Raw genomic sequence first — 20,760 nt, forward strand, 5'->3', positions numbered from 1 at the left:
CTGCTGAGTTCAAACTGCTCTTAGAGATACCAATGAAAGCCTCAAAGACAAAACCTCTAAAGCGACGAACGAAGAGACACAAGATGAAGCAATTAAAATTAGAAATCTAACACTTTCACACTGTTCCACATACTCCTACACATAGCAAACAAACCCAAAAAGAAACTGAAAAAACAAGGAGACCACTTACACAAATCTACAGTAAAACTCACAATCATAAATATGCCAAGCTTGAACCTTTTTTTTTCACTAACAAGACAAAAGATACATCAAGTTATTCACTGATACCATTCAAAAGCAATCACTTCTCTAGCTTAACTTGCACTACAGACGAACTCTGTTTCTTGACTTGGGCGGTGGCCGCAGAGCTCTCAATCTGTTTCAAACCACCATTCGAAGCAGGACTCTGTTTCGGTTTCTGATCTCTATTCTCGGAGGGCTTCGAAACGGCCAACTTAGCCTTCTCGTCGAGCTTGAGCACGTCCTCGAGAGCCTCCCGCGCTCTCTTCTTCGCCACGGCCGCATCTTTCCCTTTCCGCTCAGCTTCGCTTCTGAAGAAAGTAACGGCCTTGCTCATCGACGAGGCCGCGATCTTCGCGGCGCACAAAAAGGCCTCCGAGAGGGCTTTATCCATGCACCGGGCGCCGTTTTCGTCGACGATGGGGCGGAAGAAGGAGAAGCCGTCGGGGTCGCGGCACGGAGGACAGCGGTAAGGAGGGGACTTGGCGTCTCCCGCGCAGTGGATGTGAGTGACGGAGTTGCAATCGTTGCAGGAGACGCGGCGGGACTGGTGCGGCGGGGAGGAGTCGTAGAAGGCGAAGCAGGTGGGGCAAAACGACGCCGGGTGGTTGCGGAGGAGGCAGTGCGTGCAGTAGAAGCGGAGGATGCCGCGGAGACGCGCCGAGTGTATGACCCAGGAGTCTTGGCTTTTGCAACCGCCGCACGTCTCCGGGGAAATCGCCCCCGCCGCCGTATCAGGCGACTCCGAAGTTGAGGTCGCCGTGGAGGAGGGAAGGTTCATGGTTGTCTCTGTCTGCGGTTTGGGGGAAAATTAGGGTTTACTCAATCGAGAGGGAGAGAGAGAACTAAAATCGATTTCTTACTAAAAGGCTTTCTAAATGGGCTCGATTTATTGTGCCGTATATTGGGCTTGTAATTCTAATTTACGGAGAGAAAGGAGCTAACAAATGGGCCGATGAAATGTACAAAAACGTAAGATTTCAATGGGCCGATGAATCACATTTAACGGTAAAAACCAGTGTTTTGAAACCCGACCCAGATCCGCGGTTGAACCGGTAAACCCGGTGACCCAGAAAAAATCCGGTTTGGGTTTTATGAAAAACCCAATATTTAGAAACCCATAAAAATCCGTAAGAACCCGCAAAAACCCACTAAACTCCGGAACCCGATACCGGTTGAACCACCGATTGAACCAATAAATAACTTTTACTCATTTTAGCTTTTAGATTATGTTTTATATTCTAAGTTTTCAATTAAAAAGTTAGGTGCTGACAAAAAAAAGTTAAGTTTTCCCTTTTCAGTTTTATATTTGTAAATTTTAGATTTTGATGAAGATTTTTCACTATGCCACCTAAACAAAAATGAAGTAAACGATGATAGAGAAAACCAAAATTAGTTGATGTGATTTGTTGTTAATTTATTTCTGTTATTAACAATTTATTACAATGATCTTTTAATTTTAGTTTATTTTGAATTTGAAGTTAAGTTATTATTCACATTAGATATTTAAATATTTGTGAGTTTTATATCTTGATTTTTTTTGAAGTCATAACTCTTACTTTGTTACAGAAAATTTTAAATAGTCTAAACTATTTTTTTGATATTTTGCATGTCAAATAAAAATAAAAATATAAAAACTAAAGTTAAGTATTTGTTAAATACTTTTTAAACATAAAGTATATATATATCCAAACTATTATTTTATGTTTTAAAAAACATTTAGAAAATATTAAACTTTAGTTTTTATATATTTATTTTCATAGCTAATATATTATTATATAATAAAATTAATTCATTTATTAACCCGCGGTCGACCCAGTGACCCGGTAAGTCGTCCGGTTCAGTGTCCGGGTCGGATTTAAAAACATTGGTAAAAACTCTATAAACTAATTAATAATGTTTGGACTTTGATATTCTACTAATTTATAAAGTTATTAATTTACCAAAGATTTCTTTTTTATATTTTTATATTTCAAAACATATTTTTCCTAAAATAAAAATATATTTAATTTTAATATATATATACATTAATTAAATTTTTGAAATTCTATATAAATGTAGTTTTAAATATAATTTTACTAAATCTCATCAAAATATATTAAATGTTAAAAAAATATAAAGATGACTCCATTGTAAATATATAACAAATAATATAATAGGTTGTTTGTACTTATATAAAATTTATATACATATAAATTATTAATTTATAATGTGTATTAAGTTATAAAGTTTTAATTTATAGAGTTTTTACTGTACATTTAAATCTTTTCGTCTTTCTTCTTTATTACGTTTGACTTTACATTCAACTGCCACTATTGGTATCTTTTGGTCTACTTTTAAAACCTTCTGAATTTCACTTATATCATCATTTTTGGTAAAACACTTACATCATCCTTATTCCTTATGCTAATGGTATTAGGGGATTTTTTTTTTGGAACCAATGTATTACATTAAGTTCAAAAAAAAAAAAAAAAAAAACCAATGTATTACATTTAGCTTCGTGCTTTTGTAATATCAGCAAGATTATTGAAGAAGCACAGTATCAATCTTACATTGTCGTCGGTAGAGATATTAACTAATGTCGGCTTGGTTTTTTTATACGATCTCATACATTGAACTCACAAACAGAATTAACTTGGTTTGGTTTATAGTTGGTATTGATTAGTTTTTGGACAGTCCAAGGAAGTGGGGACATATTTGATAAAGACGCAGCAAATAATGCGTGTCAACGTGTTGAAGTGCACTGCATTTTGCATAAAGATATTATCTGTATACATTGCATACATACACTAGCAGTTTCTTTCTCAAAATATTCTGTTCTGGTCAGCATTTTGCATCAAAGGAAGCACATTCTCTACTTTTATCAATCTAGCTTGATTGTCATAGCATTAGTCACAGCCAGTTCTCTCAGCAGTCACCGCGTGTCTCGAGTGTTCTGTCACCAGTTTTAACCTTCACCATCACCATCGTCCTGAATAAGTTTTTGGATTCTGATTATCACTAAAGATCCTCCAACAGATTTGCTTTTGTGTTGACGTAAAGCGACGTTTTGATATGTATATATAACACGTACCTGACCATATAAGCTGATGAATGGCCAATTCCATAAAAACATAAAATATTTTATTTTCTAAGTTGTTATGATAGTGAGAAAAGATTGTTGCGTATCTTTATATTGCTTATAGTAAGAGAGATATCAAAACGTGTTGCGGGGGACAGGGTGTTGTCATTATTTTGATTATCGGCCTACCATATTTGCTTGGATGGGTTGTTTTTGGGTCTATATAGTTTTTATTATTTTACTCAAAATATTTTCCTTTACGTTAAGATAGGGATAAACTACAGCAATGACATCAATAATTAATGGTCCATGGCTCCATGCAATTCCAAATACGGTACTGAAATTATCCATACTGACATGCATGACTGAAATATCCAATTTGATTTTATTCCATATTAGACAATAGACTGCTTGTTAGAAAAAAAAATATACTCAACTAAAACGAGAAATAAACCAGAAGATGCTAACATTTACATACAAACAAGGTTATGTTAAGAGATTTTGTAGATAGTTTAGTAAAAAAAAAAGTCGCTAACAAAATATATATATTTTACATATAAGAAGGGAGAACTAGATTGTAAGATAAAAGATATGCGATAAGAATTTGAATTAGTGTGAGTGAGTGTATAACACATGCCATGATTAGACAAAATCTGAATTGTTAATAAGCAAATGATTGGTTTCATTAGTTTAAATTTCAAAACTAGTTGACAACAGAAGTACATTTTATTGTATTGTAAGAAGAACCAGATGAGTTAGTCCCCAGACTTAAGGATGATTGGTATAGTAAAGACTTAAGTAATGATTAGAAAGTCAAATCTTTAATTATTATTATGAAGATTGATAAAGGAATAGAGACAGGGTTGCTCAACCCCCACTTGGTGTGTGATGCTCTTATTTTGGCAATGTTCACATCACACGACTTTAGTGTATCACAGACCCATATCACTTTAAGATAAAGATAACATATTCTATACCATACTTATACTACTATTATATTTCACATGTATTAGTAGTAGACACACCATGAATTAATGGTAATAATGCAGAGGACTGTGCCACTGCCATGTAACAGAGACAGGCGATGTGTGGGTCAGTGAGAGGCAATTTGGTTCAATAATAACAACCATGACCCTCTAGGTCCCTTTCTCTTTAAGTTTCTTTCTATAACCATATGGTACATATGCAGAAACACCATCTTGTATAAAAGCATCAGTTACTTGAATTGTATTAAACCCATATGCTATAAAATAATTAATAATTAGTTTGTAAGAGTTGGGAGGAGAAAAAAAATAGTGGAAAAGAAGGGAAAAAACAAAAACAGAGTATAAAGAGAAGAGCTAATGATTCGAGCGACGATAAAAGTTGAGTGTTCGAGAGAAGCGTCTCAGAGACTGTGAAAATTCATCAAAATCCTCTCTTACAGTGCGTGCCACGATTCGGTCCCCATCTTGTGCGTCGATTTTGTCTCCTTCCACTCTCTCTCTCCAGATCATTACTTACTTCTCTCTCTCTGCCGTCTTCTTCTCCTCTATTCTCTCGATTCACACTCTGCATTTGGATTGATGTCTCTTTAATGCTTCGAGGATCTCGTTTTCTCTCTTCGCCGCCAGCTTCGTCTTCTTCAGTTTCTTGTACCCCTCTGTTTTCCCAGGTCAGCGTCAGTGTTAGATTTCGATTTTGATTGTTTTGTTTCTGGGTTTTTGTGGGTTCCTGTTAGGATCGAGGGAACACGACGAAAGATTTGATTTTTTTTTGTTTTGTGTCTTTTAGAGCTGAACCAGCTGATTAATTAGCTCCGAGTACTCTGTTTTTTTTGAATCTGTGATTAAACAATTGGTTTGACTAATCATTAGCATTAATTTTTTTATATGAATCTTTCTTCTTTTTTTATATTTGCATATTGACAGAGACATTGATTTCTTTATATTTTTTTCTAATTTTAGAATTAAAGTTTCTAAATTTGGGAGCTCTGTTTCTGATCTAAGATTGCTACTCTTTTTATATTCAGGTCTCTGTCTGTAAGGGAAACACCATGCCTCTGTTTGAGCTTTTCAGGCTCGCCAACGCTAATGTTGAATATGCTCAAGACGAGAACACTTCTCCGTGAGTCCATTCACTTCTCTCTCTTCATGACTGTCTTGTTTCGAGTTCATCAGTGTCATGTTCTTTTTATTTTTCTCTTACAAACAGACCCGTGGATGAAGTTGTTGAGCTGGTTTGGGAAAACGGTCAGATCTCAACTCAAAGCCAGTCGAGCAGATCAAGAAACATCCCACCACCACAATCTATTCATCAAGCAAGAGCTAGAGAGATCGGAACTGGCTCAAAGGCCACGATGGTGGACGAGATCCCGATGTCAGTGCCCTCACTAATGACCGGTTTGAGTCAAGACGATGACTTGGTTCCGTGGCTGAACCCTCATCAATCCCTTGATGGATATTGCTCTGATCTCTTGCATGATGTTTCTCCTGTTACCGTCAACGAGCAAGAGAGCGATGCTTTCCCGAGAAGAAACAATGGGAATGAATTAGCTCCGGCTGCTTCTTCATCTCAGTTCAACGGTTTTGATTCACATTCTCTGTATGGAACCGGTAGAGCTAGAGATCCTGTTAGCCAACCAGCCAAACCAGATCAATTCACTCAGAGACAGGAACCGTTAGTAACTAGCAACAAGCCTGGTTTGCTCAACTTTTCGCATTTCTTACGCACGGCAGCTTTGGCTAAGACTAATAATGTCTCTAAAGAGAAGAGTCCTCAAAGCCCGCCGAATGTGTTTCAGACTAGAGTTCTTGGAGCTAAAGACAAGGTTCTCAACGAGCCTAAGGATAATAACCAAAAGACTTGCTTAGTTTCAGAAGACTCAAATAGAAAAGAGCAAGAGAGTGAAAAGGCTGTTGTGTGTTCTTCTGTTGGGTCTGGTAATAGTCTCGATGGACCTTCTGAAAGTCCTTTAAAAAGAAAGCATTTGGATGTTCAGGACATTGAGTGTCATAGTGAAGTAAGTTTAAAAACTTATTTTATCATTTGATCCACATTTGAAATTTTGTTTATTTCTCTTGTTCAATATTGTTTGAGTAGGATGTTGAGGGAGAATCAGGAGATGGAAGAAAAGAAACAGCTCCATCTCGAACAGGCATTGGTTCAAAGAGAAGCCGCTCGGCTGAAGTGCATAATCTGTCTGAAAGGGTGAGTGAGTGTGAGTGAATGTCCTAAATTTACAAAAAAGGATTGTTCTGTTTGGTAACAGACTTACTGTCCTGAAATTTTCAGAGACGGCGTGATAGGATTAACGAGAAGATGCGTGCTCTTCAAGAACTCATACCAAACTGCAACAAGGTTTAGTCTCTCTCTCGTTTATACTACTTCTATTTCGCAAAGAGTGTCACTTTCATAGATAATCAGACAATAGATTGAAATACATTTATTTTCTTATGTAATTATATCTATTTAACATATAGTATTTGAGAAAAATAAATTTATTTATCAGATCAATGTATTTTATAGTTAATATTAAGATTAAAGTAAAGCATATGTTGTACAGAAACTATAAAATGACATTTTTTTTGCTAACTATAAAATGTGCCACATGACACTTTTTGTGAAGTAAGAGATTATATTGTTGCAACTAGTTTTTTCGTATTCTATCAGCTTCACTAACTTGAAAGCTTTCTTTGGTTGTAAAAGGTGGACAAAGCTTCGATGCTAGATGAAGCAATCGAGTATCTAAAGTCACTTCAACTTCAAGTACAGGTAACACTCTTGCTACTCCCTTAAGAACTGATTAAAAGAAAACACACTAACTAAATAATCTCATTCAGTTCATGTCAATGGCGTCTGGTTACTACATGCCACCGGTTATGTTCCCACCGGGTATGGGGCATCATTACCAAGCAGCAGCAATGGCGATGGGCATGGGAATGCCTTATGCAATGGGCTTGCCTGATATGAGCCGTGGAGGTCCCTCTGTTAACAACGGACCACAGTTCCAGGTTCCCGGGATGCAACAACCAGTGGCCATGGCTATTCCACGTGTCTCTGCTGGTGGTTTCTTTGGTTCTTCAACGGTGGAGATGAATAAGAGTGATGATGGTTCGACTAGAGATTTATCTGGTGGTACTAAAGATCAAACAACGACAAAGGACAACAATAGCTTGAGACCGATTAAGAGAAAACAGGCGTCTTCTGATCAGTTTTGTGGATCGTTATGACATAAACACAAACTTAAGCACTGATGCATTAATTATTATCAATAGCATTCAAACAAATCAATTCTAAAACCCGCAAATACATAAAATAAATTTGTGTTCATTACATGATAAAAAAGTGTTTTGGTGCTTCTGCTGTCGGTAATTTGTGCTTGTTAATTGTAACATTATTTTAAAATGAAAAATTTGATGTTGGTAATACTATATGTTTGTGAACTTCAGTGACTAAATCATATTTCCAATAACATTAGTTTTGAAAGTTCGTATATTAAAAATAAACTTTTCGAAGGTTAAAGTAGCTACAAAAGAAAAGGTGAGGCATGGACTTATGGTGAAACAAGTGTGATGGGCTTGTCAGCCCATTTCGTTAGAGACCTTTTAGAGCGTTTTTGTCTAGTTCACTTCACAAAGAAGTTATCTACTTCTCGTCGATGCTATTTAAGCAACTTCCATATATAGCAAATATATAGATTCTCAGATATCTCTTGTCTTTTGACATTAAAACGAATATAAAGGAACTTCTCACCTATGACTGACGAGTCTATGACTTATCTAGTCTTTTCAAAAGCTTTGCATAATATAATCTAGAAGAGTTCAGTGAGATAAATGGGCGGGGGTTTCTGTCTACCTCAGACCGCACGAACATATTTGCACCAAACGGAATTTTTAGTGCGATAAGTTTTCAATGAATGTGTCCTTAAACTTGGATAGTGAAATTTGAAAAAGGTGGTCTTGTGGAGAAGGAAAAGGGTTTTGACTTCATTACTTTCAATTGATATATCTTCTAAAAAAATGGATTAGACAGCTCTAACTAATTACGATAACTAATGAATTAGGATAAACAATAGGAAACCGACACATAACATAGAGGGAGACAAATGAAGTAAGATAGGTTTTCATTGAAGGACCGTTGGTTGAAACTTGAAAGAGAAGAAAATGGTGTTAATGTGGCAAAGCACAAGAAAAGTTAGACATCATTTTGCTTTTGGCCACACTAATCTATCAAAATTATTTATGATTATATGTCTTTTCTTCTCTCTTATCTTACCAATTAGATTGTGCCATAGAGAAAATCAACCATATGTTCGAGGGCTCTTTTCTCATTTTTAATCAATCTTTAGATATTTGTTTGCCTTCTTTTCTAAGTTTAATCTTTTTCTTAACCACAAATCATATAACACCGATCAAATGATCATTATGGCCTTATGGGGAAAGCAAATGAGGCAAGCAAATAGTAAAATCAGAATAACAATAAACAAAAACATGGATTAAAACTTTGTTCGCATAAATATGCGAAAATAAGAGGATTAAGTAGAAACTACAATCAATCAATCTAAGTTGATGTATATAATTAAAACGATCGCAACATTATCAGATTTTAATATGGGTAGCTTTTGTTTTTTAATTAAAAGGAAAAATAGAAAAACAGTAAGAAGTAAATATAATTCAAAATAAGTAGGGATGAATAATTTATTAAGATTTAGAAAACATAGAGATATGTACTTAAGTAACAGAAGTTAATATAATTGATCTAATTAGATTCTAAAATGTGATTTAATTGATAATCAAATAATAGAAAATATGATATTCAAATAAATAATAGTATTTGTTAGAACTTTGTTTTATGTTTCATGTCAGCCTTTTTAATTTAATTTAATTTTACTATAGTTTGTTTTGTTTTCCACTCTATTGTTTTAAATTGACTATGTAATATTAGATTATAAAATAGGTTATATAACCTACAAACATAGGTTATTCGTCCGTGTCTGTTAATATGAGCATAATACATTTATCATGAAGAATTGTTTTCAATAAGCGAAATGAAACTTTCAAATTATTCAAAAAAAGAAGAAGAAATAAAACGGGTCCTTATTGGTACAAGTGCATGCATGTGCTTATGTTTTCTTGATGATGAGATTAAATGCTGAACGGGCCAATTAAGATGGTATACAATTAAGGTCACTTCTCGTTGGGCCCTCTCTCTCTAGTGACTTCACCCTCGTAATCTAAATGTACTATACTACTTTCTTGCAAGTCCTTCCAGCTTTTCTAATTAATTAAATTATCATTACCACAAAAGGTCGATAAATCTTTCAAATCGGTGTAGAATGTATTGAAATATTGTGCACTTTCACAAACCTTTACTAGATGCATTTTTTCGTTTATCATTATTAATTGGTAGTTTTATCCACTAATAGTTAATCTAGATGGTCTAAATATTTTTGTGATGGAAAACTATTGTACGGAGACTGTAAAGTAAACAACAGAATACATCGATATACATATTGCAATGATATCTTGTTGTTGCGATTCTTATTTTCTTCATTTTTATTTTTTTGTGCGTCTTCAGCATTAATTAGTTTCGTTTTGATTGCCAGATATGTACTAGTAATACAAACAAACGTACATCGAAACCAGAAGCGCCGTCAGATCATTTATATTCTTTTGTTAATTTGGTAAAAAAGGAGACCTAGGAACAAAATAAGACCTAGATCTAAGGAGAGTTTTCTGCGTATACATACTTTAACAGACGTGTTAAGGACATCTACATTCTTACTTTATTTTTTTCTCTAAAATAGAGTAAAAGTGAATATAGAGTAAGAAATGCTTCAACCCAACTTTATATCTCACTCCATAATGAAATTTACTCCGTAATGAAATTTACTCTATAAATGGAGTAATCTATTTTTTGTTTGTTCATCACTTCATTATGAAATAGAAAATGGAGGAATGTTGAAGCAATTTTACTCTGTTTTCACTTTTACTATATTTTTTTTAAAAAAAATGAAGTTATACATTGAAGATGCTATAAGTATACAGCCTCTTCTTCACATTTTGTCGGCGAAGATATCATAATCCTCGTGAGTTGTGACGATGGCAAACGACAACGACCGTTAGACGTAACCCTTCTTCACTTCTCTACTTAGAGAGAGACACACTAGGGCACAAACCAACGGAAATGACAGTGAGGATAATTAGATTTTTTTTATGAAACAAAAAATGAAGAGGGAATGAGGAGGGTTGAGTTGGGAGAACATCTCATATGTTCTCATATGAATATTCTTAGTTACAATGGTTTTTACTAATAATACCTCCAATATATAGCTACAATGTTAAACTTATTTCTTAATGCATGAAGATTAACCATGCAAACTATCCATTCATTCCCCACCAAAGCAAGGGTTTGTAAAATGGTTCATGTTGATGGCTGCATTTACATCACTACTTTTTACTTTGAGCTATCCTATGATATAAGTGTTTAAGTTATTTTTGTGTTTCATTTATAAGCTATCATAACTTTTGTACAAAATTAAAAATAATTAATTTTTATGATGATCGGTTAAACTGAATTTATTACATATTAATGGTATTTTAAAACAAAATCAAAAGAGTATAATTAGTTTGTTTTCTTAAATTTTGCACTCGTAATTAGAAGAAAAAATTATAGCGGAAAAGATGTAGTGTCATCAGTTTTACTATGTGCCAGCATAAATACCCATTATATTACATTTATAAATCTGTAATAAATTTAAGTTTATAAATCTGTAATAAACTTAAGTATGGTGAAATATAAATGAATTATTAGCATGTGAGTAAATTGATGAATTAAAAACCACAAGTTATTAATTATCAAATTATTTGCATGTATGATCTTAATTGAAACACGTATAACTTTGGAAAATTACTGAATATAGGAAACAAATAAAGCATTTAGTGGTATAAGGCATCTTCCTGTTGAGTACTTAGAAGATATGCTTCGAGTTTGTCTTTCAAAAGGATGAGATTAGTCTGAAAACTTGGAAACAAAGAATAAGATGCATGCTCCTAATCAAATCAAAATCAACGCCTAAGAAATCTGAAATCGGATATGGTTTGCATATAATTAATGGAAGGGCTACGGCGGATATATGTATGATTGTCATATAATTGAATGATCGATGATGATCAAATGATGGGTCTTAATCATGCATGATCCTAATCAAATATGTTCTATTTTTTAAGGCGATACTTATATTATGTAGTGTAGTTAACATAATGTTTTATTTTCCATGATATACTCCAAAAACGTACTGATTGGTATTAGACTATTAGTTTATTGAGTATGATTAAAAGGAAACTCGCTACAATGGCAAAGTCTTTCCCTATATTCTTTAATTAATTATTTGGTTAATTATTTAATTCGAAGTATCTTCTGACAGCCTTGTTTCGAGATATATTCTACAATAAATCAACTAGTCCATTTATTTTATTGTGTTTGGTTATGAGACATTCATGTCGGTTTTGGTTATTTTTATAAGAAGGATCGCCTGAGTATTATTTAGCTAGTCTTCGTTTCGGACTCCTGCATGAACAATGGCATTGAACAATGTATCTCTGATTAAAGGCTTCATAATATTGCGGATGAAACAAATAATTCCATTAGTTGAAATCAGAAAGGTAAAAGTAAGGTATGAGGCATACGACCAGTTATTAGCAAAGATAATGATGTCTGAATTCGAAATAAAAGTATGAATGTAATAACGTAATAATGAATTTGAGTCTTGACCACATATATTATTATTATTAATAGTCTTTTTGTCAAAAATTTATAATACTATTATTATATATAGTCTTCATTCTTCTAATTTCTTTTTTTGAAATTTATGGTAAACATGTTTATCAAACAAAATATTAAGATACATAATCATATCTAGTAAAAATTAATATGGAGTATTTGTACCTATAATCTCACTCGTCTTTGCTTTTTCTCAAATTTACTCACGAACCAAAAAAACGTGTTGTCTATAAGCAAGACTGGTAGATGCGTTACATATACTATATCTCTTCTTTTTTTTGACAAATACATATACTATATCTTAATGCAAGTAAATAAAAAACATGATAAATAAATTGTAACTTCGTGACGTTAAAAATCATATATAAACGTACAGCCTTGGGTCCCAATAAACAAATGGATTATCGGTAAGAGTCTAACGAGTGGCCGTCTCTAGATAACGTAAGAAAACTACAAAAATTCAACATGTGAATATTAATTTGAGGGAAAGTTTGGGTGAATGGACAAAGAATATACCCTCTCTATTATGACTGATTTATAGGCGAGAAAGGGAGAAAAATGCCAAAGCGAAGTGTGTCAATTTAAATTTAAAAATGCATAAATCAAACAAAAGAGACACTTAATTATTCTCATTCATACGAAGAAGAAACCATGTTTTTCAAGCAAATTTTCTAAATTCCGTTATTTAGCCATTTAATTTCATTTAATCATTTTTGGAAACATTAACCGTAAATGACAATTTCTTGCTGGTTATGAACCTTTTCCATTATTTCCTTTACTTGATGCGTTCATCTTAACAAAGATTAAGTCCTTATTTAGCATTTGCTTTTAATTCATTGCACAAGTCTTGCATGAGCGACAACGTAGAGCTCTTCTTTTTCTTCTATCTTATCTACACACAACCATCTAATGTGTTATTTTAATTGTTCCATTCTCACTGTAAATATTTTTTGTACAACACTTCGACTGCTCTAGTAAATATTAGGTTTGGATTCATATTAATGTTTTAGTAAATCGCCCATCCTAAACATTTCAATGAATTTTGTAGATTTTGGGAAAGTCAGATTCACCTGGTGACATAGATACTCAAGTAAAGAATTTAAGATATTTTTGGAATTTTATCACTCTTTTAGGAGCACACATTGCTCCAAGCTCTCGTCTATGTGCGACTTTGAAACAAGTTTGTAACACTCATGCCATCAACATATATTTGGAAGCCACATTGTTTCATCTATATATAATCCATTAAATGTTTTGTTGGCATCAGTGTTACAAACTATTCGATACCATTCGATGCTCTATTCTCAGTCGACTATACTAAAAAACACTCATACCAACAATCTATATATAGTTCGATGTTATTATTTTCAGTCGGAATATACTAAAAATTTATTTATAAACAATCATGATATTAATTACTTTTTAAGCACGCTTAATTATGTTTATTTATTTATTTATTTAATTTCGTCTTTCTGCCTCACATGAATATATAGTCATTCTCCAAGAAAGAAATGTTTTTGTAAACCTTGACTATCTCGGAGGAGAAAAACATAAAAAAAACATGGAAAATTCTTCAGAACTCACATAAATATCCAAAATGTAAAACTCTATAAGAGTTGCTGAGGTCATGCCATTTTTACGGCTGCGTGTTCGTAGTAATAGGCCGAACATGAATGACCATGTCTCCACTACTTAGAATCACACTTCTAAAATCAATCTAGATAGTTTTTAGCGACTGATTGAAATTAACGATCTTATTTTAATTGTACATTTGAATGTGATGAAAATAGGTCAACAGGGACATGAAGAATGTATGATGATTGGGGTGATGTAAAATGTCAAAACTACATGAACTCCATTTCTTAACCATGACTCTTTTACTATTGGTGTTAACCAATCCGACTTGACCAATCAAATTGTTTTTTACAAGGCTTAAAAATACACACTTTTGCCTCTCTCTCTCTCTCTCTCTCAGTTTTTTTTTTCTAGAGAGAGACCAAATAAAAGAGTGCATAAAATTCAACAAGCCCTTCCTTACTAGGAAAGCGACTTTTCTTAGTCCTTATTAATACTCTTTCTCTCTGGAGTTCCTTTACTTCATTTTTGTCCACCTCTCTCAGGTTCCATTAACCTTCAAAAGTTTCATATACATTCTCTCTGCTCAAAACTTTTTTCTTTCAATACTTATAAATAAATATAACACATCTTTCCTCTCTTGCATCCCTCCTTAGCACAACATTGCAGCTTTAAATCAACTAAATGGGTAGACATTCTTGTTGTTACAAACAAAAGCTGAGAAAAGGCCTTTGGTCTCCTGAAGAAGACGAGAAGCTTCTCAATCACATCACCAATCACGGCCATGGCTGCTGGAGCTCTGTTCCTAAACTCGCTGGTAACATTTTCTCCCTTGAAGCTCATGAGCACAACATTAAAAGTAACAAATCTGAGCCTACTTTACAGGTTTGCAGAGATGTGGAAAGAGTTGCAGACTAAGATGGATCAATTACTTGAGACCTGATTTAAAGAGAGGAGCTTTCTCTCCAGAAGAAGAGAATCTCATCGTCGAGCTTCATGCTGTCCTTGGAAACAGGTAAGAACATAATCATAGGGTTCCTCTGTTTCTTAACCCTACTCTGTTTTGATCATGCGTGTGTGTAAAGATTCCTCTGTTCTTGATCAGATGGTCACAGATAGCTGCGAGGCTTCCGGGAAGAACAGACAACGAGATCAAGAATCTTTGGAACTCAAACATAAAGAAGAAACTGAGACAAAGAGGCATTGACCCAAACACACACAAACCCATCTCCGAAGTTGACAAAGACAAAACAACAACAACAAGCAACAAGTCTCCTCCTAGCTCCTCCTCTCCAACTAACCAAGACTTCTTCCTCGAGAGGCCATCTGATTTCTCCGAATACTTCGGCTTACAGAAACTTAACTTCAACTCCAATCTTGGACTCTCTGTTACACCTGACTCTTCTCCTCTCTGCTCCATGATCCCGGCGCAGTTTAGCACAGGAAACATGGTTGGTTCTGTCTTTCAGACTCAGGTTTGCGTGAAGCCTTCAGTTACTCTTGCTCCGGACAACACTTCAAACTTCTTCGACAGCGGCGGATTCTCATGGTCAGGCCCAAACTCATCTTCTTCTTCTTCTTCACTAGTTAAACCTAATCATAACTTGGAAGAAATGAAGTGGTCAGAGTATTCAATGAACACACCGTTCTTCAATGGGAGCACTCAAAACTCTCAACCGATCTACATCAAATCAGAGGCAGAGTACTTAGCCAATGTTTCGAACATTACAGATCCTTGGAGCCAAAGCCAGAACGAGAATCTAAACACACCTGAAGATAGTGACGTGTTCTCCAAGGATCTTCAGAGAATGGCCGTCTCTTTTGGTCAGTCCCTTTAGGTTTCTTTTTTTTCTTAATTCTAACAGATGTAGAGAAAAAAAAAACATATACTATACATGCATACGTATACAATGGGTTGAAGTGGTTTGTATATTCATGGGGGTAAACAAAATGAGCTGTTTTTATTTATATTTTAAGTGTGTTTTATACGTCAAATATTCTTCTATCTTTTGCAAACCTTTCAGTCTCATATTATATAGTTTTATATTTTTGTTTTGTTGTTGAGATTATGATGTATAGTATTCTCAGATGATTCCAGAGGTCTGTCTATGCAATTAATCTGTTGAAGAACAATGATGAACGTAATAAATTAGTTTCTGTCTGTTTCTGTGAACGAGTTGTGATCCAGAGTCACATCCTTCACCATTTTTCAGACCTGTAATTAATTACAAGACAAAATAAAGCATAAAATTAAGGATATGACCTTCATAAACACGAAGGAAGTGATGGGATGGTTTTCATTTTATCATAAAGTCAATTAGTTTACTTTATAACACAAATGTTTTTTAACATTCCAATCCAAAACAACCACCTTCTACTTTTTTCGAATTAACCTAACGCAATAACTCGACCAGTACGTAAAAAAGTATCAAATGTTTGTTTGACTTTAATTTAATTTAAAGCCGACATTGTGTATCTTAAACAAAAACGTGATTTGTCATAACATATAAGTCTAATTTCAAAATTATAAAATGAAAGTTAGAATTTGTTTTGCATTTGATAAAAACAACAATTTTCAAAATATATTAAAGGTATATTATCTTCAGTGGTATAATGTAATTTATTTACCGAACAACAGATTAATAAGGTTTAGATATATTATCATATGCATTTGCTTTATAATAAGGTTTAGTGGAACCGTTAGTGCATGTGAGCCGAATAATTGGTGCTACATTGAACTAATCATTGTGTTAATTTTGATTGGCGTATGTTATGAAAGTATGATTAACATAAACACTTATCTTGGTTAGTTAACAATAAAAAACATCTATTGTGAGAAGACAATGGAGAATGTCGTGGAATCTTTTTGCTCTCTTTTCTTCTCTCCTATAATTTATTTACCTATATAGTTTGACGTCGAAATAACTTTTTATATCAATTATCTTAATACAAACGTTCCGATATACGGAAACCGTGTTGATATGCTGATAAGTGGACAAATTAGCATTCTTTATTCTTCGAGAGGGAAGCTTCCGAGGTTTTAAAATATCATACTAACAAAAAAAAGAAACGGTGAGAAGACTTCGAAGGTTTTATGACTATTGATCAGATGATTGATTGATTGATTGGTAAGAGTTTTAATTTTTATAGACCCCCAGCAGAACAACCGGCCGGTGAGCCCTTAATGTAATATTATTTACACTAATTACTTGGGGATAAAGAAAGATACAAATGAACCTTTTTTTGTCACAAAGATACAAATGAACTAAAATTTGAAATATATGTATTTACCTGCTTTGCTTGACGCATTCCCTTTGCCATCAAAATCTTCCATGACAGCTAAAAATATACGCTTTCCTCTAAACTGAAGTTGTGCGGCCTAATTGTAATCAACCATAGAAACCTCAAGTTAATTACTAATGATATATATAGCGAATCAATTAGCAAATTAGGAGATCTTTATGTTGTTTTAACTAACCTTGTTTTCGCTGTCACCATTAAAGAATGCACCATCACAATAGCGTACTTTAACTTTATCCCAGTGATAAAAGTCTATAACATTGATTTTCCACAAAAGAAGAGAATACATTCAAGAACAGTTCCACAAACATCAAATCTTTTGTTTCATCAATAAGGGCTCTTGAGAAAGACCTGGATTTTCAGAGGCTTTATTGCTTAGTATTCCCGTAAATGCTAACACTTTCTCCATTAATGTGGACGATCCGTAACTACTTCTTTTACGGTACTGACAAAATTTCACGCTGTCACACCACGCACCACCCTTTCAACAAAATTGGCCTTGTTGATTTAGGCGATTGATTATGATACGTTCGTTATATTTATGCATGAAGATTATCTATTGTACGAACCTGCAAGTGAATGAACCAGTTGTTTGCTCCTGAACCGTACCCAGGATACAAATGATATCCAGGCACTGACCCATCTTGACACACTGCCACAGAGGCAACCTTAAATATCAAGAAAAGATGAATAAAAAGCTTTAGGTAATGATGATATAAACTATGGTCTCCATTGTTTTGTGTATGGAGAAGCGTTTACCTCATACTAATAACTAGAGCGTGTTTCTTCTAAAGAAAACTACAATCTTTTAAAGTAAAATGAGTTTGTATCACAAACAAAGAAGTAAAATTAAACAGCAACCCTTTTAGATTTGCAAAATTTTGTTCTCAAAAACTGTAATTTCTAGTTTTTAAAATAAAAATATGGATTTTCTTTTTTCATATAGAAACACAAACGAACAGCTTAGCGTTTGAAACATTCAAAGCTTCTATGAGAAATGAAAGGAAAGAAGATTGTTACCGGCTCCTTTGGCAGAAGCGGCTTGAACAAGAGTGAGTCCTACCATCAGAACATTTGCACCATTTTCTTGTTTCTCATAAACACTTGTGTCGTTGAATCCGTTGAACAAGTCCATTTCATCAAAACCCGTTACCCCATTTGTAAAAATGCCTACGAGAGCAAGTCCTGCGAGACTCCAACACAACGAAAACGCATCCATTCTCCTCTTAATGATTACCGAGACGTATGTAAAGTGGGTAGTTATATAAACAGCTAAGAAAGCAGAACCACTGGTCCTGGTCATGTTTACATGCATCATGGAAACATAATGATAAACGAAGACCAGAGAGCCAGAGAGAATTATACTACCATATTTTTCAAAAAAAAAAAGAAATACTACCAGTTATAAGAGAGATTCGTTACAATATTTTGTTTCCTTAACTTGACAAAAAGAAAATATTTCGTTTCCTTAATAAGGATTCCTTTTGTTTCTTCCTAAGGGTTCATGATTAAGCTCCTGAAGTTGAAGTCAAGTTGTTGGTCGTATTTTTGTTCCCTTGTTTTTGTTTTGTTTTTTTGGCCAAGGTAACAAATTGGTAGGAGAATAGTCTATTGTAATACTGGAACTTTTTATTTTCCAAATGATATTAACATAATTAGAAAAAAAAGAACGTGACAATCCAATAAGCAGTAAACCAGAGTAATCACTCAAAGTCTAACAATTTTCTGCTTTAGCTTAGATGAGTTCTTTACTTCTTCGAGGTAGCCAATCGTCTATGATTCTCAGGTAGTTGTCACCTCGTTTTCATCACTAGGCTGTCTAATTAGGCTAAAACACTTTTAAAGCAAGTGATCTAAAAATCAGGTTTGTATATCAAACTTTCATTTTATCTGTCCTTATTAAACGTACGTGTTAAATCGTGATCAAGAAAAAAAAACTGCTCCTTAACATCATCTCTGTACATTGCACTGAAAATTCAAGCCTTTGATCCAAATTGTCGATAACGGTATCTCGTTTAGACTAAATTAATTCGAACGATCTGCTTACCACTCTCCAAATCCACAAAGCGTCCGTCTTAGATGAGGCTTAATAAACAACGCTAAAGCCCAAACTCAAATTTTGAAGATATACCCAACCCACTAAAGACAAAATGAAAGTATTCGGACCAAAAATGCAAAACCCATCAAAATCGGATGATATCTATGCAAATCAAATACAGAAAAGAGTAAGACAAACATTACGTGATAAATACATTAGGTAATAATGATTCCATTTATTTTAAGTATTTTACAGAATCATTATTAAAATATATATTACCATGTAATGCTAAAACAAGTATAGGCCATCTTTCTCCAATAGCACAGTCCTGATCCATCCGGTTTAGTATTCTATTCGTTGACCTTTGATATTTTTCATTCAGACAGAGGAGAGAGAGAGAGAAACAGAATTAAAAAGCAGCATGTTCCTTGCTTTTTCTCTCCCACGAAGAAAAAGTCATCTCCTTCTTCAATCTCTCTCCCCCTTTATAAACTATCATTCTCAACTGTTTACAGTCACACCATCAAACAACAATCAACATGGCTTCTTCTTCAACTCAATTACTCTCCATCTCCATCTCCATCTCCATCTCCCTCGCCGCCTTCCTCTTCTTCATTACAGTCTCCGCAGATCCCGACATGCTCCAAGACCTCTGTGTCGCTGATCTCTCCTCCGGTAATAAAAACTTAGATTTAACACTTCTCATCTCATCTTCCTTAAAAAAAGCTTTAACCTTTATCGAATTTTTCAGGAATCAAAGTCAACGGCTTCCCTTGCAAAGACGCAGCCAACGTCACATCCCTCGATTTCTTCTCGCAAGGAATAGCGAATCCAGGCCTCACCAACAACACGTTCGGTGCCTTGGTCACAGGCGCGAACGTGATGACCATCCCTGGTCTCAACACGCTCGGCGTCTCCCTCGCTCGCATCGACTACGCTCCAGGCGGCTTAAACCCGCCTCACACTCACCCGCGCGCCACCGAAGTCGTCTACGTCCTCGAAGGAACACTCGACGTCGGGTTCCTCACGACGGCCAACAAGCTCATCGCTCAGTCTCTCAAGAAAGGTGACGTCTTTGCTTTCCCCAAAGGACTTGTTCATTTCCAGAAGAACAATGGTCGTGTCCCTGCTTCTGTTGTAGCTGCTTTTAATAGCCAGCTTCCTGGGACTCAGTCTCTTGGTGCTACTTTGTTCGGTTCTACGCCTCCTGTTCCTGATAGTGTCTTGGCTCAAGCGTTTCAGACGTCTCCGGGGACTGTTAAACACATCAAAACCAAGTTCCAACCCAAGAAGTGATGATGATCTTCTTAATTACAGGTTTTGTTTTTCTAAAAAAAGAATATCTTTGTGTAATAAAACCAATTAACTGATATTTGAGTGTGCATTTGAGCTTTCGTTGTCTCATGTATTATCTTCTTTGTCTTTTTTTATGAGTTCCACTGATGTTTTGATCTTATTTTGAAAACTTACAAAAAAGCAGGTAAGCCTACTTATCTGACCCTTTATGCATAAAATAATCAAACTTACGTATGGGACTCTAATAAAAATGATTAATTAATTGATTAGATCAGATTCTATTGTCCCCAGCTAACTAAATCCATTGTAGAAGTTAGAAAATTTGTCTGTTTCTTCATGGAGTTAAGCTAAAGCCAATACTCAAGGAAAGGATCATACATTACCTCTAAACTCTGCCCTGTTGCATAGGCTCCACAGCCTGTTAAGCTGATCCATTCTAACATTAAGCTATACTCAGAGGATCAAGACTAAAGAGAGAATATTCATG

General features: G+C 34.5%; 5 protein-coding genes across 5 annotated transcripts; 3 read left to right on the forward strand and 2 right to left on the reverse strand.

The window, feature by feature from the left end:
- Positions 1-75: 75 nt before the first annotated feature.
- Positions 76-1,096, reverse strand: LOC111216233. Its single transcript, XM_022720602.2, has one exon. The coding sequence runs from the start codon at positions 1,019-1,021 to the stop codon at positions 302-304; it is 720 nt and encodes a 239-aa protein (XP_022576323.2). The 5' UTR covers positions 1,022-1,096; the 3' UTR covers positions 76-301.
- A 3,390-nt stretch (positions 1,097-4,486) lies between these two features.
- On the forward strand, positions 4,487-7,725 carry LOC106346269 (transcription factor PIF3). The gene is made up of 7 exons (XM_013785540.3): positions 4,487-4,955; positions 5,313-5,407; positions 5,495-6,302; positions 6,383-6,490; positions 6,575-6,640; positions 6,989-7,054; positions 7,123-7,725. The coding sequence occupies exons 1-7, from the start codon at positions 4,878-4,880 to the stop codon at positions 7,510-7,512; spliced, it is 1,611 nt and encodes a 536-aa protein (XP_013640994.2). The 5' UTR covers positions 4,487-4,877; the 3' UTR covers positions 7,513-7,725.
- Positions 7,726-14,153: 6,428 nt separating this feature from the next.
- LOC106351179 (transcription factor MYB61) lies at positions 14,154-15,804 on the forward strand. The gene is made up of 3 exons (XM_013790993.3): positions 14,154-14,456; positions 14,525-14,654; positions 14,745-15,804. Exons 1-3 carry the CDS (start codon positions 14,324-14,326, stop codon positions 15,475-15,477), a joined length of 996 nt encoding a protein of 331 aa, XP_013646447.2. The 5' UTR covers positions 14,154-14,323; the 3' UTR covers positions 15,478-15,804.
- Positions 15,805-16,844: 1,040 nt separating this feature from the next.
- LOC125575821 (pectin acetylesterase 1-like) lies at positions 16,845-18,158 on the reverse strand. The gene is made up of 6 exons (XM_048734937.1): positions 17,960-18,158; positions 17,509-17,591; positions 17,291-17,420; positions 17,118-17,191; positions 16,931-17,018; positions 16,845-16,876 (listed from the first exon to the last, which is right to left on the reverse strand). The coding sequence occupies exons 1-6, from the start codon at positions 18,156-18,158 to the stop codon at positions 16,845-16,847; spliced, it is 606 nt and encodes a 201-aa protein (XP_048590894.1).
- A 1,170-nt stretch (positions 18,159-19,328) lies between these two features.
- On the forward strand, positions 19,329-20,433 carry LOC106346268 (germin-like protein subfamily 2 member 1). The gene is made up of 2 exons (XM_013785539.2): positions 19,329-19,652; positions 19,729-20,433. Exons 1-2 carry the CDS (start codon positions 19,517-19,519, stop codon positions 20,271-20,273), a joined length of 681 nt encoding a protein of 226 aa, XP_013640993.2. The 5' UTR covers positions 19,329-19,516; the 3' UTR covers positions 20,274-20,433.
- The last annotated feature ends 327 nt before the right edge of the window (positions 20,434-20,760 follow it).

This window comes from Brassica napus, chromosome A6, assembly GCF_020379485.1.
Source record: "Brassica napus cultivar Da-Ae chromosome A6, Da-Ae, whole genome shotgun sequence".
Taxonomy (NCBI): domain Eukaryota; kingdom Viridiplantae; phylum Streptophyta; class Magnoliopsida; order Brassicales; family Brassicaceae; genus Brassica; species Brassica napus.

Excerpts from the sequence above, each read along its gene's own strand:
- LOC111216233 (XM_022720602.2), bottom strand. The coding sequence starts at position 1,021 with ATGAACCTTCCCTCCTCCACGGCGACCTCAACTTCGGAGTCGCCTGAT.
- LOC106346269 (XM_013785540.3), top strand. The coding sequence starts at position 4,878 with ATGCTTCGAGGATCTCGTTTTCTCTCTTCGCCGCCAGCTTCGTCTTCT. Across the intron at positions 4,956-5,312 it reads GTACCCCTCTGTTTTCCCAG|GTCTCTGTCTGTAAGGGAAA; the intron begins GTCAGCGTCAGT and ends TTTTATATTCAG. Across the intron at positions 6,491-6,574 it reads TGCATAATCTGTCTGAAAGG|AGACGGCGTGATAGGATTAA; the intron begins GTGAGTGAGTGT and ends TGAAATTTTCAG.
- LOC106351179 (XM_013790993.3), top strand. The coding sequence starts at position 14,324 with ATGGGTAGACATTCTTGTTGTTACAAACAAAAGCTGAGAAAAGGCCTT. Across the intron at positions 14,457-14,524 it reads CTCTGTTCCTAAACTCGCTG|GTTTGCAGAGATGTGGAAAG; the intron begins GTAACATTTTCT and ends CCTACTTTACAG. Across the intron at positions 14,655-14,744 it reads CATGCTGTCCTTGGAAACAG|ATGGTCACAGATAGCTGCGA; the intron begins GTAAGAACATAA and ends GTTCTTGATCAG.
- LOC125575821 (XM_048734937.1), bottom strand. The coding sequence starts at position 18,158 with ATGGATGCGTTTTCGTTGTGTTGGAGTCTCGCAGGACTTGCTCTCGTA. Across the intron at positions 17,421-17,508 it reads ACTGGTTCATTCACTTGCAG|GGTGGTGCGTGGTGTGACAG; the intron begins GTTCGTACAATA and ends TTTTGTTGAAAG. Across the intron at positions 16,877-16,930 it reads GAATGCGTCAAGCAAAGCAG|GTTCATTTGTATCTTTCTTT; the intron begins GTAAATACATAT and ends TGACAAAAAAAG.
- LOC106346268 (XM_013785539.2), top strand. The coding sequence starts at position 19,517 with ATGGCTTCTTCTTCAACTCAATTACTCTCCATCTCCATCTCCATCTCC. Across the intron at positions 19,653-19,728 it reads TGTCGCTGATCTCTCCTCCG|GAATCAAAGTCAACGGCTTC; the intron begins GTAATAAAAACT and ends CGAATTTTTCAG.